The 15,889-nt window shown below is 42.0% G+C and overlaps 1 protein-coding gene across 1 annotated transcript in view; it reads right to left on the reverse strand.

Annotated features, from left to right (window-relative positions):
* Nucleotides 1-946: 946 nt before the first annotated feature.
* LOC146379933 (partitioning defective 3 homolog) overlaps nt 947-15,889 on the reverse strand; it is a 354,176-nt gene continuing 339,233 nt past the window's right edge. The window contains exons 23-24 of the mRNA XM_084938841.1: nt 10,176-10,303; nt 947-4,809 (exon numbers count right to left, since the gene is read on the reverse strand). Of these exons, the coding sequence (XP_084794967.1) occupies nt 4,380-4,809; nt 10,176-10,303 (558 nt within the window). The 3' untranslated portion in view covers nt 947-4,379. The remainder of the gene's footprint in view (nt 4,810-10,175; nt 10,304-15,889) is intronic.

Consider the following 15,889-nt stretch of genomic DNA (forward strand, 5'->3'; position numbering starts at 1 on the left):
CTGGCGTCTGAGTCGGACTGGAGCTCTCTGCCCTTTACCAATCCAGCCACGGGCCCATCCATCTGGCCCATCAAGACTCACTCTCATTTCATCAGTCCATAAAACCTTAGAAAAATCAGTCTTGAGATATTTCTTGGCCCAGTCTTGACGTTTCAGCTTGTGTGGTCGTCTTTCAGCCTTTCTTACCTTGGCCATGTCTCTGAGTATTGCACACCTTGTGCTTTTGGGCACTCCAGTGATGTTGCAGCTCTGAAATATGGCCAAACTGGTGGCAAGTGGCATGTTGGCAGCTGCACGCTTGACTTTTCTCAGTTCATGGGCAATTATTTTGCGCCTTGGTTTTTCCACACGCTTCTTGCGACCCTGTTGACTATTTTGAATGAAACGCTTGATTGTTCGATGATCACGCTTCAGAAGCTTTGCAATTTTGAGACTGCTGCATCCCTCTGCAAGATATCTCACTATTTTTGACTTTTCTGAGCCTGTCAAGTCCTTCTTTTGACCCATTTTGCCAAAGGAAAGGACGTTGCCTAATAATTATGCACACCTGATATACGGTGTTGATGTCATTAGACCACACCCCTTCTCATTACAGAGATGCACATCACCTAATATGCTTAATTGGTAGTAGGCTTTCGAGCCTATACAGCTTGGAGTAAGACAACATGCATGCAGAGGATGGTGTGGACAAAATACTCATTTGCCTAATAATTCTGCACTCCCTGTAGTTCAAATGCATGTGCGTACCTCTGAAAGAGAACAGCCAATTTTACTTTCATAACCGATAATTATCATAAGTTCAACAATGTTTCATTTTGAATTTTTGAATCGTGAATACATATCCGGTATGGCAGCAGCAAGAATAAGTTATTCATTACTTCCCTTAGCTGGCGTTATCAAGGAGAGGAACAATTTGTGAATGTTAAAGCAAAGCAATCAAGGGAAATTACTGTTACAAGGACTGAAACTACCCTCAATTTATTCGCTGAAAAAATGGTTCATATTGTATGTACAGAGAACAGCAGAAACATTTCTTAATGACACACTGTTGTATAAAGGAAAATTGCACAGTGCTTACATATTAATAATTTTTTTCTTTTTTTTTCACTACCATAGTACCATGTTGTGGATAATAAAACACAATAAAGGAAGGCTGTAAAAACACAATGAAAATATGGCAATATCTTTCTCATTTATCCCAGGACTTTTAAAAAAATCTCCCGAAATAATAGCTTTATGGGAAAAAAAATATCCATATGTCACAGAGATGGAGAACAAACATTAATTACACAACACAAATAATAAATGTGCATTATGGGATATCATCTAATTTGCATAGGAGAGATGGGGAATAAAATCATTAGATACCACGGGCGCCTCTACAGTTCATGAGACATGAAACACGGACACGTTGGTTAAAACAGCTGCTGTGTCAAAGTTCCTTTACATAAACACATGCACGCCCATGCAAACACACACACACCACCAACAACAACAACAGCAACCACCACTTTCATCTACACAACCAGATCCAACAATTCTGCCCAGGCAAAAAAAAAAAAAAAAAAAAAAAGATGCAAACTGACAGACAGGAGGAGGAGATAAATGTGGAGAAGAAGAAGAAGAGACAGCAAAAGTGAGCGCCGCCTCGTCAGTAACCTCTCGCTTGTAGTGCGGACTCAGAGGAATAGTTGTGATTACTCCATTGACTGAATCATCTGCAAGGTCAGGCCTCCCATCTTCTCTCCCTCCTACTCCTCTGCTCTTCTCCCACTCGGCAGCAGAGTGGTTCATATGGCTGCCAAGACATATTCAGAGACATATTGGAGCATCTATTTACTGGCAGCATTCACAGACACTTAACCACATGGCCACCTACATACAAGCACGATGCAAAAATTGGTAGCGAAACAAGCTTACTCATGCTCTCCTTTCAATATCCTTGCATGTGTGAGGATACTTTTTTTTTTGCTGCTTGTGAGGACCATAATCTATAATCTCACCAGCGACTGTGAAACTGTAGCCTGGAGTTTTATCTTAATCCTAATTCTAGTCTTATGCTGTTATATTTTCAGCGTACTTAAGTAGGCCAGGGTGGAGAGATCTGCTGTATGTGCTGCCAGCACACTGCAGTGTCCTCTGAGAGAACTCTGTACGGACCAGAAAGCAGCGTTATAGGAAGAACAAGGCCTCGGTGGTGGCCGCAGCTGTCCGTGTGTGTGTTCCCAAAGAAGTATAATCCCAGACTCGGCGCTTAACCCGGGGCTCAGGAAATAACAGAGGTTTAGCGAAGCAAATTCATTTGAATGATCACAAAGGGGACAAAAGAGAAAAGTGCAATTCATTCTGTGAGAACTCCAGTCAGTGTATTATATCGAATGCATTTTTTTTTTAAGCACCTAAGCAACAAAGCTTCGGTCTGCTGTCTGTGGTAGGCTGATTTGTCTATGGCTGGAACATGGAATTAGAGAGACCTGATTTGTCAAGCTAGCTTTTAACAGACTTCTTGGTCATGCAGATGTCTCGCTGGGTTTCTTATTACATGTGCCTGACCTCAGAGTTGAGAATCAGGGAGTTTGCTTGTTAGCTACATCCTTGGTGTTCAAAATAAATCCATCCAAGCGTGACTGAAGTTGACACAAAGAAACCACCAGAGGTCTACATGTGTAGACCTCTGGTGCCCAAAACCCAAGCTCTGACTCCACAGTTCACACAAGCTTTTTAACCTCCACACTCTCCCACTACATGTCATATGACAATGCTGGAGATCTGATTGTTGAGCACATTCACCATGAAACAGCATATTGTAAAATGCAGTTACAAACAGTTACAAAAGACCGTTGTGTAATGTAGCAAAGGAGAAGTCTGATCACCAGCCTGATCACATTTACACCTCAGTTTCAAGTTGAAAGCATAACCTGTTTTTTTTAGTGCATATAAACATATATTCAAGTCATTTTTCCAAACCTGATCTAAATCTAAACTGTAACTCAAATGTAATCTGCACTTTTCTCCTTAAGAAAAAAAAAATTGGCCTCACATAGCAAATCAGGTCCTCTACTCCAGAAGAGTGAATTCTTGTTTGGAAATAATGGAAATAATCATGAAGGTAAACAAAATCAGCTCCATTGTATCTGCCCCATGGATAAGCAGCACTACACCAAGGCCACCCACAGCAGAGCTGATGCAGTTTCCCATGTAACTGCCCTGATGAAATATTCAGCGAAGAACAGCTCAGACACCTAAAGGCCAGCAGGCTTCGGTTACGGCCAAATCAGTCCAGGTGAGGCCAGGGGCCAAGCGGCACGCCGCCAAGTTGCCATTTTTTATCTCCTCGCCGTACGTGAGAACAAACACAAACGAAAGTGTGCATTTATTTTTAATGACGTACATTAATTAATAACCCAGACTTGACCCCATTCGTACTGCTGGATTCCCTGAGTGGGTGGAGCGGAGCAGAAATAAAGAAGATCTAAAGCCGTTTTCCTCCACTGAGAGTGCTGTATATTGATGGCGACAATGTGAGAGAGAGGGGGAGGGGGGACTGATAAAGCAGCCAGCAGAAGGGAAGAGAGAATTTAGGATTATCATACTGAATACAAGAGGGGGTTGGAAAGAGGATACAGACTTTGAGTAAGTCCTGTATCTGAAACCAAAAGGGACATTTCCCTGAAGTGAGGGGGATGGGTGCTCATGCCCAAAACCCAAGCTCTGACTCCACAGTTCACACAAGCTTTTTAACCTCCACACTCTCCCACTACATGTCAGCTCCTGCCAGCACTCTGTCACCCTCTCTCTCTCAAGCACACACACACACACACACACACACACACACACACACACACACACACACACACACACACACACACACAGTTAAAGTCGCCATGAACATCAAAAATAAGCCTGACTGAGGTCCCTGCTAGCAGATGCATGGTAGAAAAAGCATGTCTGGACTGAGACTTGCCCATTAGGTTACGAATGTTTAGGTGCAGCGCTGCTGAGATCCCCTCAACCAGTCCTCTGTTGTGATGGCAGTTTTTTCCGGGTGTGTTAGATGGGTCAAAACAGCAGATCACGAGTCAAAAACACCAAACAATCAAATGACTTTAAAGGCACTTAAAGGATAAACATACAAGGTATGAATGATCACAATGCTGGACTATAAAACAGCTTAAAAAGGATCACGGTTCTTAATTAAAAAAAATCTTTCTTTAAATATAAACATTTTTTACAGCAGTCCTATAAAAATCTTTATATCTCATATTTTTATTTTAAAAAAATCCCACAAATCTTGTTTTTGTTTTTTTTTTCCCTGTAAATGCTTGTTAGGATCAGTCCTCATCTCCTTAAAGACATCCATATTCTTCCTTTTCACCCTCTCAGGAATAAAACAGCCTTCCCTTCACTGAACTCTGATGCCTGCTGAGCTTGGCGATTTGGGACGGTGATGGGGGCACGTCCTGTCTGTAGGGCCCCTTGGGTTTTGAGAGGGCCCGAGCTATGGCAGAGCCGGTGGCTTGAGTGCTGTCTCTGTTCTGGTCAAAGGTGATGCCGCTGGGGGTTTCCTGTGCAGGAGGCGGCCTGGTTTTGCTGGCCTCCTGCTCTCGACGTCTTTCCTCCTGCCTCAGCAACTCCTGGGTCTCGAGGAAGACGCGGGCGTTAATACTGGGTGTTCCCAGGTAGCCGTTACGTGACCCCTGGCCCCCGGAGTAGCGAGGATTTTCCTTGGATGGCTGAAATCCCTCTGCTGGCACGTACATCTTGTCCCATGAGTCCTGGGACGCCGCACTGTTGTTCTTGCGAGGTTGCCTAAACACACAGAAATAGGTAGGAGGGTCAATTGCACTGTTTTCTCAGTCACCTTAAGCAGCAATTAAATCTAAAGCGAACAGAGGCAGATTTTATTTGATTCTGTTTAAAAAAAAAGCCCCCTGGGTCAGCAGTATTCAAGGGGAATTCAAAAGGAACTGCACTTCAGCGGAGAACGGGATCATTTTCACATTTGTGTGAGAGTTAAAAGCAGGATGTGGCATTCTCTTAAAATACTGAAAGCAATCCAGTAACATAAAAGAAAAAAGAAACGAGACATGAAAGAGGCAGGAAATAAATATCGGAAGCATGAAACGCATGCAGGACTATTATTTCCACATTGTAAACAAACATAAATGTTAAAACCTCGCTGAGAAAATGCCGGCTTTCATCCATTTAACTTGGTATTGGGGATGCAGATTGGTGCACTTACAGACCAGACAGAATAATGGTAGGCCTCACAGAGTTATCTGGCTTCTACTCATCTTCGACTTGCCTGTCAGCCTATGCACTGACAGGCCGGCCAAAGATTTATGGACGTATCTTTTGTTAGAAACACAAAATTTAAACAAAACAACATCCATGCATGCTTCCCACCACACGTGCTCCCCTTTCACCTGGACAGATGTCATTGAAATCTGCAGGGTCTTTGGCTAAAGTGTTAAATCTTCTCCTCCATTATTAGAATCCATTAGAGCAGACATGGGATGGAATATCTGTGACAGTGTCTTTTGCATCAGGGGTGCTAAGAGAGATCCCATTCACACCTCACTGACCCGTTGTGTGCTTAAAAGGCTTTTGAGTACAGGGCACAAGACTGCAGAGGGAGACAGGGGCCCGGTATGCTTTTAGGCCAGAACACCTGCATTCCAGGGAGGCTGTGAGGAACAGGCAGAAGACACAACTGTGTGGTTTTACAATTGAGGGAAGTGGGACTCATTCCTCAATGTGTACAAACTGAAAAAACAAAACAAAACCCAACAACCATGGTTTTTAATTGCACAATCAACTAGATGAAACTGATGAATTTTACTCCATTCAAAAATATACCCATTTAAAGTTTTTGATGGAAGTGGTGACACATGTCCAGCCAAGTCAGTCCAGCATTTGGTAAGAAAGCAGAGTAGGAGGGAGAGAAGAAAGGCAAATATATTGGCAGTGGAATATGTACGATGGCCCTGAGTGTTCAAACAGTGCAACTGAGGCTACGTCCACACTAGCCTGGATAGATTTGAAAACGGCGTCCACACTAGCATTTTCAGTTGTTTTCACAGAGTTGCGCGTCCACATTAAAACAGCCCAAAACGCTTACGTTCCAGTCCTGCGCATGCGCAAAAGCGAGTGAGAAGCTATCTGGAGCATGTAAACTGATATTAATCATTTTTAGGGCTGTCAAAATTGAGAGCAATCAAAACAACTGCTGTATAATGCCCTCTGCTATCATGTGTTTAATTGGTCATGACTGCATCACATGACTAACATGCATCATCATTTTAGAAAGTCTGCGTTTTCGAGTGTCCACACTGCGACGGGGCAGCTCTGTTTTGAAATGTCTGCGTTTTCGAGAGCGTTTTCAAAACGCTGCATTTTTCCTTGAGGAAAACGCCGTCTCAGTGTGGGCGGGAGGCCAAAACGGAGAGAAAACAATGCAAACGAAAACACATTAGTGTGGACGTAGCCTTAGAAAAACACCAGCAATTAGAAAATGCTGAGAAAGAAAAGTTTACCTCCAACAAGGTCACCAAGATTCAAAATTGTCAGAGAGGTTTAGTCGATGTACCTATGGTATCAATTTGATCCTAGGTGACTTCCTTCTTGGGTTAATGCATTCACCAGCTTGGGTGCCCTGCATGCCCGACTCAAGGAGTGACAGCAATAAAAAAAAAAACTACAAAGGAAGTAAAATAAAATACAAAAGAAAACTTCAGCAAAAACTCTCCAAAAAAACAAACCAAAACACACACACACACACACACACAGAAAACACAACTAAAGTGTTTTTGGTGAGATATTAACATGATAGAACAGCTACAGAACTGACAAGCTAACAATAAACGTATTACATGAATCATGTGATATTTCTCTCTCTCATAGCACTGATGAATCCTTTTAAACATGTCTCGGTGCAATCCTTCACATGTTTTTGTCACTTGTGCATTAATGTCTCACCAGAAACACTACAGTTGTGTTTGTGAGAGTTGTTTTTTTTTCTACTTCTGTTCTATTTTATTCAACTTCCTTTGTGGGTTTTTTGACCTTCTGTTGTGTTTTTTTTTCTATTTCTTCTTTCTTTTATTGAAATACCATTCTGTTTCATAATAAACATTTTAAAAATAAGTGTTGAAGTGGGGATTTCAATAAGGGAATTCCACTGCAAGTAGAAACACTATACAGTTTGTTCCTATACCAGGGCTGCCATCATGGGCACACAGATTTAAAGCAAATGCTACAAAACACACTGCCTCTTTCTTGATAACTTTCCATTGCTAGAAATATTTTCTTTCTATCATCATCACAGTGAAACTGTTATGAGAATCCCAAAATTTCAGCATTTCTAATGAAAGCCCTTGCGGTTCACAATGACTAAAGGGAGGGGAAGGGCTAAAGCACACGGCCCTGTAAACGTGGGGTATGTGGGCTCTTGTGAGCTTGTGAGTTTTTTTGTGCATGCATTTCTGTTACGAACGTGTGCAACACAAACACATCCTCTTGTTCCGCCATTTGGTTGCTTGTGTGCACAAGTACAGGGGCAGATGTAGGGACAGACTGCAGAGAGCCTCACCACATGCTCCATACATGGACCTCACCGTCTGGGCGAGCCGCCACGCACTTACACCCCGGCTTGGCTCACAGAGCAGCCAGCACCGCTCATGAGGGAGTCGCTTGTTTAGAAGCACAGGAACGCCTGTTGCACAAGGAAGCAACCTGCATTTCCAGAATGACCTTTTAGGTTTTAAAAGCACACAAGTTTTAGGGGGAAGTCAGAGGCGGAGAGATGAGAGCAGAGAGATTGCGTTGCTCCACAGGAATGTAATAGTGATTGATGCGTCAAGGGATCTACTTCTCTTATCACCTCTACTCCTTTACCAGAATATGTCACAAAGTAGATTAGTTACATGTACAGCGGGAGGGGATGGGAAAATACATCATGCCAAAGAGTGGGGTAAATTTAGAATGACAGAAAATAACAAACAAACCCAGGAAGTTGGCTCGCAGGAACATTTGTGGCCGCTGTGTGTTTCTTTAAAACAGCTGGGAAGAATCAGAGTTTATGAGAAGTAGGAGAAAGCTTCCACACATGCACGCACGCACACATGCACCCAAAAGCATCTAATGTGTAATGCAACAATCGTTTTCTATATTGTATAAATACATTGTCTACAAACCTGGAATAATGTTTTCTTTCTAACTTGGAACAATATTCTTTTGGCTGGGAATGCAATAGTTGCACGGGTAGATGAAAGAGCTACTGGCAGTTCACTCAGCCCGCAGTTAAGAACCTTATCTCGACATTCACTGCATTCATGCGTGTGCTTGTGTGTGTGTGTACATCTTTCGGGCTAATCAGTGGTCTCTCCTTCCTACTAAAACACTCGTTCCTCTCCCAGTCACTCTCAACCTCCGCTGCCTGTCACTGCTAATCCTGCTCCAACAACAAGCCTTCATTAGTGTTCTTCCAATCCTCACAGCCCAGACAGCGAGCTAAGCCTAGCCATCATCAGATAACCAGCTACCATGGTTTCCTCTGGAAGCTTCTGGGGTGTTTTTTGGTGAGGGAATGTGCCCTTTTCTGCTGAATGGCTGACTGCTCAGACTTCCTGCTTTGGAAGAGGAAAAGATGAAGAGGTTCCAATAAGAGAGGTGGCTGACATTAGAAGGCATTGTGATTATTAATCTGGGGATGTAAGACTAGGTCTTTAATGAGAAGTCATGCCGACACACCAAGCCCCGAAAAGCCTCAGCCAGGGTCAAGCATCAAGCCTGAGCTCATGTGGCTCTTAGCCCGAAGCCACTATGAGATTATGAAAGGAATGCATATCAAAGGCCATCCTCGCTTGGCTGCTTGGCCGGAGACATGAACTTTCCCAAGAGAAGCAACTCACTGGGAGAGAAGGTCCCAGCTCAACTGTCACACCACATGAGATGCAAGCAGATAACACATATGAGGGGAATGCATAGATCAGTCTGCCTTATACAGACCAAATTGATTATGTGTCCGTGTGGACCGCAAATCCATATCCACAGACACGAACACGTTTTCATCGACCCAACTGTGTTTTGAGGCAACATAACACAAAAGGGGATGGATATGAAGAAGTGATTGGTGCTTGTGCGTTACAGCACAGACGAGAACTGGCAAAGAAAATGAAAAGACCACGCACATACACACACACACACACACACGCACACACACACACACATATTAAGGGCTCCGTCTTTGTTTAAATTGGCAAGCTGCAAAAGTGAAACAAATCTTGACTTTGCTCTTAGCATTTTTGAACATATAATACATTTCACAATGCAAAAAAACCCTCACAATGGATTGTTTTCAGTGTGGAAATATTCAACAATAATGTGTCAGTCAGTCAAATGACAGAATTATTGCCTTGGGGAGCTTTTCTTCCAGGATATTAAGCTTCATGTGCGACTTTCTTTCCCCTAGCAGCAGTGGTTAACTTTGTAATTTGCACCTACTGCCATGAGATTAAAAACTTCAGAAAAGACATTTAACGGCGTGCTGGCAGAAATGGCAAATATTGATACTAAACCACCCCCTCCCACAAAAAAGGCTCAAGATGTAAGATATGGTAAGCTTTATTGGCATCTCTTTGACAAATATGCAAAAAAGAATCGAAACAAGAAGATGGAGAAGATGAAGAGCAGTGCTTGTAGCTTCTAATGGCAAACTGTGCGAGGCAAGAGATTGCAGGGGGAAAAAATAGCCTTTAGAAAAAATAATGTGATATTGGAGCTGTTATTGGAGAGGGGGGCTTGGGACAAAGTCACCGCTTTCTTCGGGTCAGCATTGACTTAATGAAGTTGAATATCAGTCAAATAATTCTAAGCGATCACATTAAATGATTTCATTCAAAGAGTTTGCTAAGAATCGTTCAAATGTCTGGAGATTAGTTGAAAGTGGCTTTGTGGTGATTGACTTTGAGGGAAGCCAAAGAGATAAGTGAGGGAGGGGGGAGGTGGGGGGAAGGCAAAAATGTGAGGAAAAGAAATTGATGGAAATCAAAAAAAGTCAAATGAAGGGGTTGAGAAAGGGCAGGGAGGACGTGATAAGTCAAAGGGGTGGACGCAGCCGCATGGATGCACGGACAGTTTGAAGAAAGAAAGAAAAGGAAGGAAGGATGTCTCACCGTGGCAGGGAATTGTACTGTCTCTGTGCTTGTGGGAAATCATCTCTGTCCTCTTGCTGCTGTTTCTGGACCTGAGTCTCAACCGTTACAGAATGGCGTCCACTTGATGTCTCCGTCCCATTGCTGGCCTGTTAAACCCACAAATACAGTCAGCACAGACACAGTGAATACACAGTAACAAAGAGAGGACCAAAGGCAAGCATTTAAGCCTTTCAGTGCATGTTGTACTAACCCCATGTTGCTCTCCAATGCATCCATCAGACTATAGCATGCATATATGTGTGGATGTTAGTTAGGAAGCACTCAGAAACAGTAGAAAAAAAGTGTTGTGTAAAGCACGTTGAGTGCTCAGGATAGAGTAGAAAAGCGCATCATAAGAACCAGTCCATATAAGAGAAAAGAAAATTATTGTTTTAATAAAAGATGAATTGAACTTCACACGAGTTCTTATTCATGGGAAAGTGGCACATGCTGGTTGTTTGCAGCTTCAGCGATTCTTGGCTAGTGATTTATTTTATATTGTAGTCTTAAAAGGTAGTAGAACCCTAAGTGTGTTTAGCTAGTCCATTTAACCCTAGGTACTTTTTGAATGGCTTGTTTAAGGTATCTGTGTTGCCTGGTACACAGATAATAAAGTACTAAATGAACCGTGGTCCATATCAACCACAAATTAAGAAAGGAGAACTGCTTTTAAAGAATGCTGTGATTAAAAAAAACAAACAAAGAATCCTGTTCTCTTAACTTTTCAAACATACGGCACTGGCCACATGGTTGATATGACTTTTCTCTTTAGTATGCATTAAACATTTTGCGATGGAGCTTATTTGTGTGAGCTGCAGGTCTTGATAGCTACAGTTTGGATCAGTTTAGCCACTAGTGTGCTGAAGAGATAAATTATAGACGAGCATTTCCAGCTATGGCTTCATTCCGCTCATATGCATATGACAACACACTGCTAACCTGTACCAGTGTGCATGTGTGTTTGCCGTCTGATCATCTGTGAGGTTGACATGGAGATATCATCTCCCTCAGCACCAGCATGCTGCTAACGAGCTGGCTTATGAATGAACGAGACAAGCCAATTAAACAGAAGGAAGCTGAAGAGGTGTTGCAGGCGTGGCTTGACCACTTGTCAGCATTCATAAGGCTCAGGCTTTATTGTGGAAGGCAGGTAGTGGTGGATGGCTTGTGTGAATAAATTAACCACTTGATAACTCACAATTTACCCAAATTTGCTTTCTAAACCTGAGCAGCTTCTTCACAGTCTTTGGATTTGTATTCGTGGAGCTGGCAGAATGTAGCTAAACTCACAGTTTAATGCACTTTGTCCTCTGATTTGCAGTAAACACAGGATGTCAAATACTGCCATTCAATCAGATGGTGGTGTTGCAGAGGTACATACAGTACAAGGTGTCTTTTGGTGTCCATGCTTTTGACACCCCAGCTACAGTAATGTGCATTTAATGTGAAATCTGCATTTAATGGTTGAAAGGGTGTCTGTGGATGCAGACAGCCAGATGTGGATGTAGTGACATTTGTCAGCCAGAACACTGCGGTAAGGCTCCCATTTGGGATTTTTCACTATTAAAACTTTTCACTGATTAATTTTGTTTGCACTTGCGTTTTGCGTTTTGAGTTTAAAATTCCCCAATTTACAACATTAACCTTATTTGCCACAAAATGATACCTTCCCATTGTTATCTCCATCAAGGAGGTTATGTTTTTGGTAGCATTTGCATGCGTGCTTGCAATTCTGCCACAAAAAGTCTCAAATGAATTCTGATCAAACTTGGTCATGTTAACAATCCATTAAAATTTGGCTTACATTAACCAAGGTCTTCCAGGTGAACTGAAGGATTTATTGATCAAAAGATCACCAAAACCTTGAAACTATCAAACATAATATCAACATATATTAAGTACTGTATAAAGGTTTAAAATATCATATGACATATAACCTTTGACCTCTATTTCAAGTTCGAGGTATCTGATGGTCAAAGTGTTAATAGTAGTATAATAAGCTCTTCTTACTGCCTTTATTTGTATTGACAGCATGTAGACATATAGAGAATGATATATGGGTATTATAAATATGTACATTACAGTAACAAGCAAGTGTCTAAACATGCTAAATATGGGGTATTAAGGTGCCCTTTGGGGCAGTAGTGTATCTCTGTGAAGCCAAACACTTCTGATAATACAGCAATATCTGACCGACGAGAACAATTCTGGAATTAATCGATGGGGTAAAGGTGCGCTGGTGGAATGAAAAGCTGTCAGCAAAAACGTCTTCTTGGAAACGTCTTCTGTTCCTGAAATGACTGCTTTTCTCCTCACTTGGACAGCTGCAATAACAGCGCAATTACATTTCACTCAGCGTCAACAGCAAGTCTATTTCTCAAGCCCTCCGAGTCTTAAAAACATAATAGTATTCCACGTGGGCGAAGTGAATTGGACTCATATGTTTCAGGTTTCGCTGCAACAACATGTTTCCCGGGCTCAGAAACTGTAGAGCACATAAACCAATATCAGATGAACTGAGAGGTGGAAAAGAAAAATAATTTTACTGGAGTCGAATGTGGTAGTGAGAAAATAATTAGTCACGCACTCTGAAAGTTATTAATGTGATTTGAAAGGAAGTGAGGAGGAATCCTGCGGTGCTACACTCTTCAGTCTCAAACGGAAGGGTTGATGTGGATGACGCCATGCCAAGAGAAATGCATGAGAAATAGCCAGGAGAGAAAATCAGTCAGCCTAATGCCATTATCCAGGGAGGGAGAATCAGATTATTTCATGTTAGACCTGGAATATAATGCCATATAAAACATGACATTTGTTGAAATCAAATCAAAGAGATGTCCGTGTTTGTTTTTATCCAATAATGTGAAAAATGATGTCAATACGGCACGTTTTCATCTTTCCCCTGCTTCCTTGGTGGTGTCACAGACAAAGCAGGAGGAAACAAAAATTCTCCACCTGTTAAAACATGAGAGCCGGCGGGATGTAATTATGAAAATTATTTGCAGCTATCAAAAAAAAAAAAAAAAAAAAACTAGGACGAGGAAAGCAGCTGGGTGGGAGTCGAGCAAGACAGCCGAGGTGTAATATTTCTTGGTTCAGAGCTGGTCACAAACCTTTGAGATATCAAAGCAGGTTGCGATGATGGGTCAGCAATAACATATGGCTTTACCGCCCATGCTTCTCTTGATAGTATGCTTGGAGGCCACCACATAGGGAACCGTTTTAAGAGAACAGTCGAGCTGTACACAAACAGACATGTGGAAGACATTAAGGTTGCTAATGGGCAAATACAACAAGAAGAAAGTGAGAGAATGGTAGTGAAACACCACATCCTGACAAAAGCCCAGTTGGATAAGGAGTCTCTCTTAAAGTCACTGCACCAACCCAATTCCGCCAATTTATTATAAGCAAGCTCAGTCCATTTGCGGTTACCAGGGTGTGTAGCTCCGGGCGGCGTAACCATCTGGATCAAGCAGTGTGGTCTGCCATTTCCCGGCCTCTGGTCCAAGGAACCACAGTGAATAGGAGGTTGGTTTGGCTATCGCTATATCATTTAGGGACTTTGTAGCATGCACATAAGGCAGCACAAAGTCTTTTTTTTCTGTATCTTTAAGTGAAACTGACCAATCACGTTGTTTTGCAATGTGGGGAAAAAAGAAAAACATGCCTTTATTTATATCAAATTCTTCTGCAAACGGTAGCAGCTTTCAAGTGTTTTCTTTATTAATTCATGGAATAAAATAAAAAATATTGTCAATTTAGGTTTGCTGTTAGCTAAATTTATGCTACTAATGTATTAGTATTAGCTAGCTTCTTGGCTAATGCTAACTGAATGCTCAGATAACATCTTTGGTCAGTGCGACGTTGATCTTGGACCTATATTACTGTGATATGGGAACAACACCAACGTGACAATATCAGATCACGCATCAATCTATTCCACATTAACAACCAAGCCACATAACTTTAAGGTTGGTATTGTTCAAATACAATGGCAAATCCCATTGCTTATGGTATTTACTTTAACCATGTTGCCACTAAACCTTGCTTCACTACTTGCACAACATTACACAGCACTAATCCCTACAAAGTCATGCAGTAGCATGACTAAGGCGACAATCAATCAATGTCAGAGATCTGGTTGAAAGAAACACATCTCAGCACGGGTTTGCAATGCTGGTTTTAGGCTTTTCCTTATTTTTTCACAGCATGATATGGCCTTCCTGTAACGTGTTAACTCCTCGCTGGGTGTGAGATTGTTCTGGGCTATCTTAAATTCTAAATAGGGGGGTTGTGTAGGGCCAGAGAGATAGCAAGGGTGTTAGTGTGCCAACTGCCGAGTCTCGGACACACAAACACGACTGCCAGAGCTCGGGTGAAACGTTAGACCGCAAACCTGCTTGACATATCCAGGAAGCTTGTTTTCTGGGTTACTCATCTATTAATCAGAAGGCTGGTGGTTCAATCCCTGGCTGTTTAGCTCTGAGGAAGTCAAGTGACTAGTTAAACAGGGCTTACTCTTCAAGTAATCACATAGCAATAGAGTTAACTGTGCGGCACACAACACTAATCAACATGAAAGTACAATATTTAAGGAAACTAGTAGTTGCATAAGCAGAGCTAATATGTGCACACACATGAACCCTGGTAGCAGAATTCAAAGTAATAATAAAATCAAAAGAATTCACATAAATGTGGGCTTTAAAAGTTGCTGTTGATGTGTGTGATCCAAGTTACCAGCGTGGTGCTCATACTCCTCTGTGTGGTCATGCTTACTGGTGCTCTAGCCTAACTGCACAAATTGTTTTTATTGAGAAAGAGTGTGTGTATGTGAGGCTGGGGGGTGGGCTCTAGGAAAAACATTGCTTAACAGTTCTTTATGATGAACATCTGGAAATTCCCTCTTATAGACAAGGAGGGCGGGCAGGAGAAAAAACATACCAGCTCTAATTGCGTGTGCTGGGCTAAGTGGATTGACTGATAGACGAGGTTTTTTGTATCTTGATCATTATTCCATTATGTTGGAGCTTAGGTTCAGCGATGGACCTGATCATTACAGCTGTTAGCAGCAGGCAGACCTGAGTGAAAAGCTGAGGAGACCAGGCCCCACACCTAATACTGATGCATGTACCCTTATCTTACCCGAACCCTATTATTATCATTTTACACATTTTTCTAAAGTTCCGAAAGCAAAACATTTACATTGGCTTTAGTTTTAGCAGAGAATATTTTGTGTTTTGTAGTGTAGATTATAGTCACAGTTTGAATGGATTACAGTTCAAATGTAGTCATGCAGAATACATCTGCTAATGACGATCAGGCTATAAAATTGAGAGCAGCTACTTAACAGGCCTTAACGTGAGAATGTTTCATAAACAGCTTTTTCCAAAGTAAAAATGTATTTTAAAGCTAAACCATTAAGCCAACATGGAAGAGCAGGGTCTTAAGTCCTCACGGCTCTGTTTATCCATCACATGTGGTGAAACCACTGATGAAGATCATGTGTTGTGACCCAGAACAGCCACTAACTGCACCCTAAAATAACCTAAAATCCTTATATCTGGATAAATGATTGCAGAAATCTGAACTGCTGCTGTTCTTGAGTAACACTTTGAGATGCTAGCAGTTCCTGTTTGTGTACAGTATATTTGCGTGGAGGCTAACACAAAGGAGCCTCGCATGCTCAGGGGAAA

This window comes from Perissodus microlepis, chromosome 9 (assembly GCF_051167445.1).
Source record: "Perissodus microlepis isolate ML-2025 ecotype Zambia chromosome 9, ASM5116744v1, whole genome shotgun sequence".
In the NCBI taxonomy this organism is placed as follows: Eukaryota; Metazoa; Chordata; class Actinopteri; order Cichliformes; family Cichlidae; genus Perissodus; species Perissodus microlepis.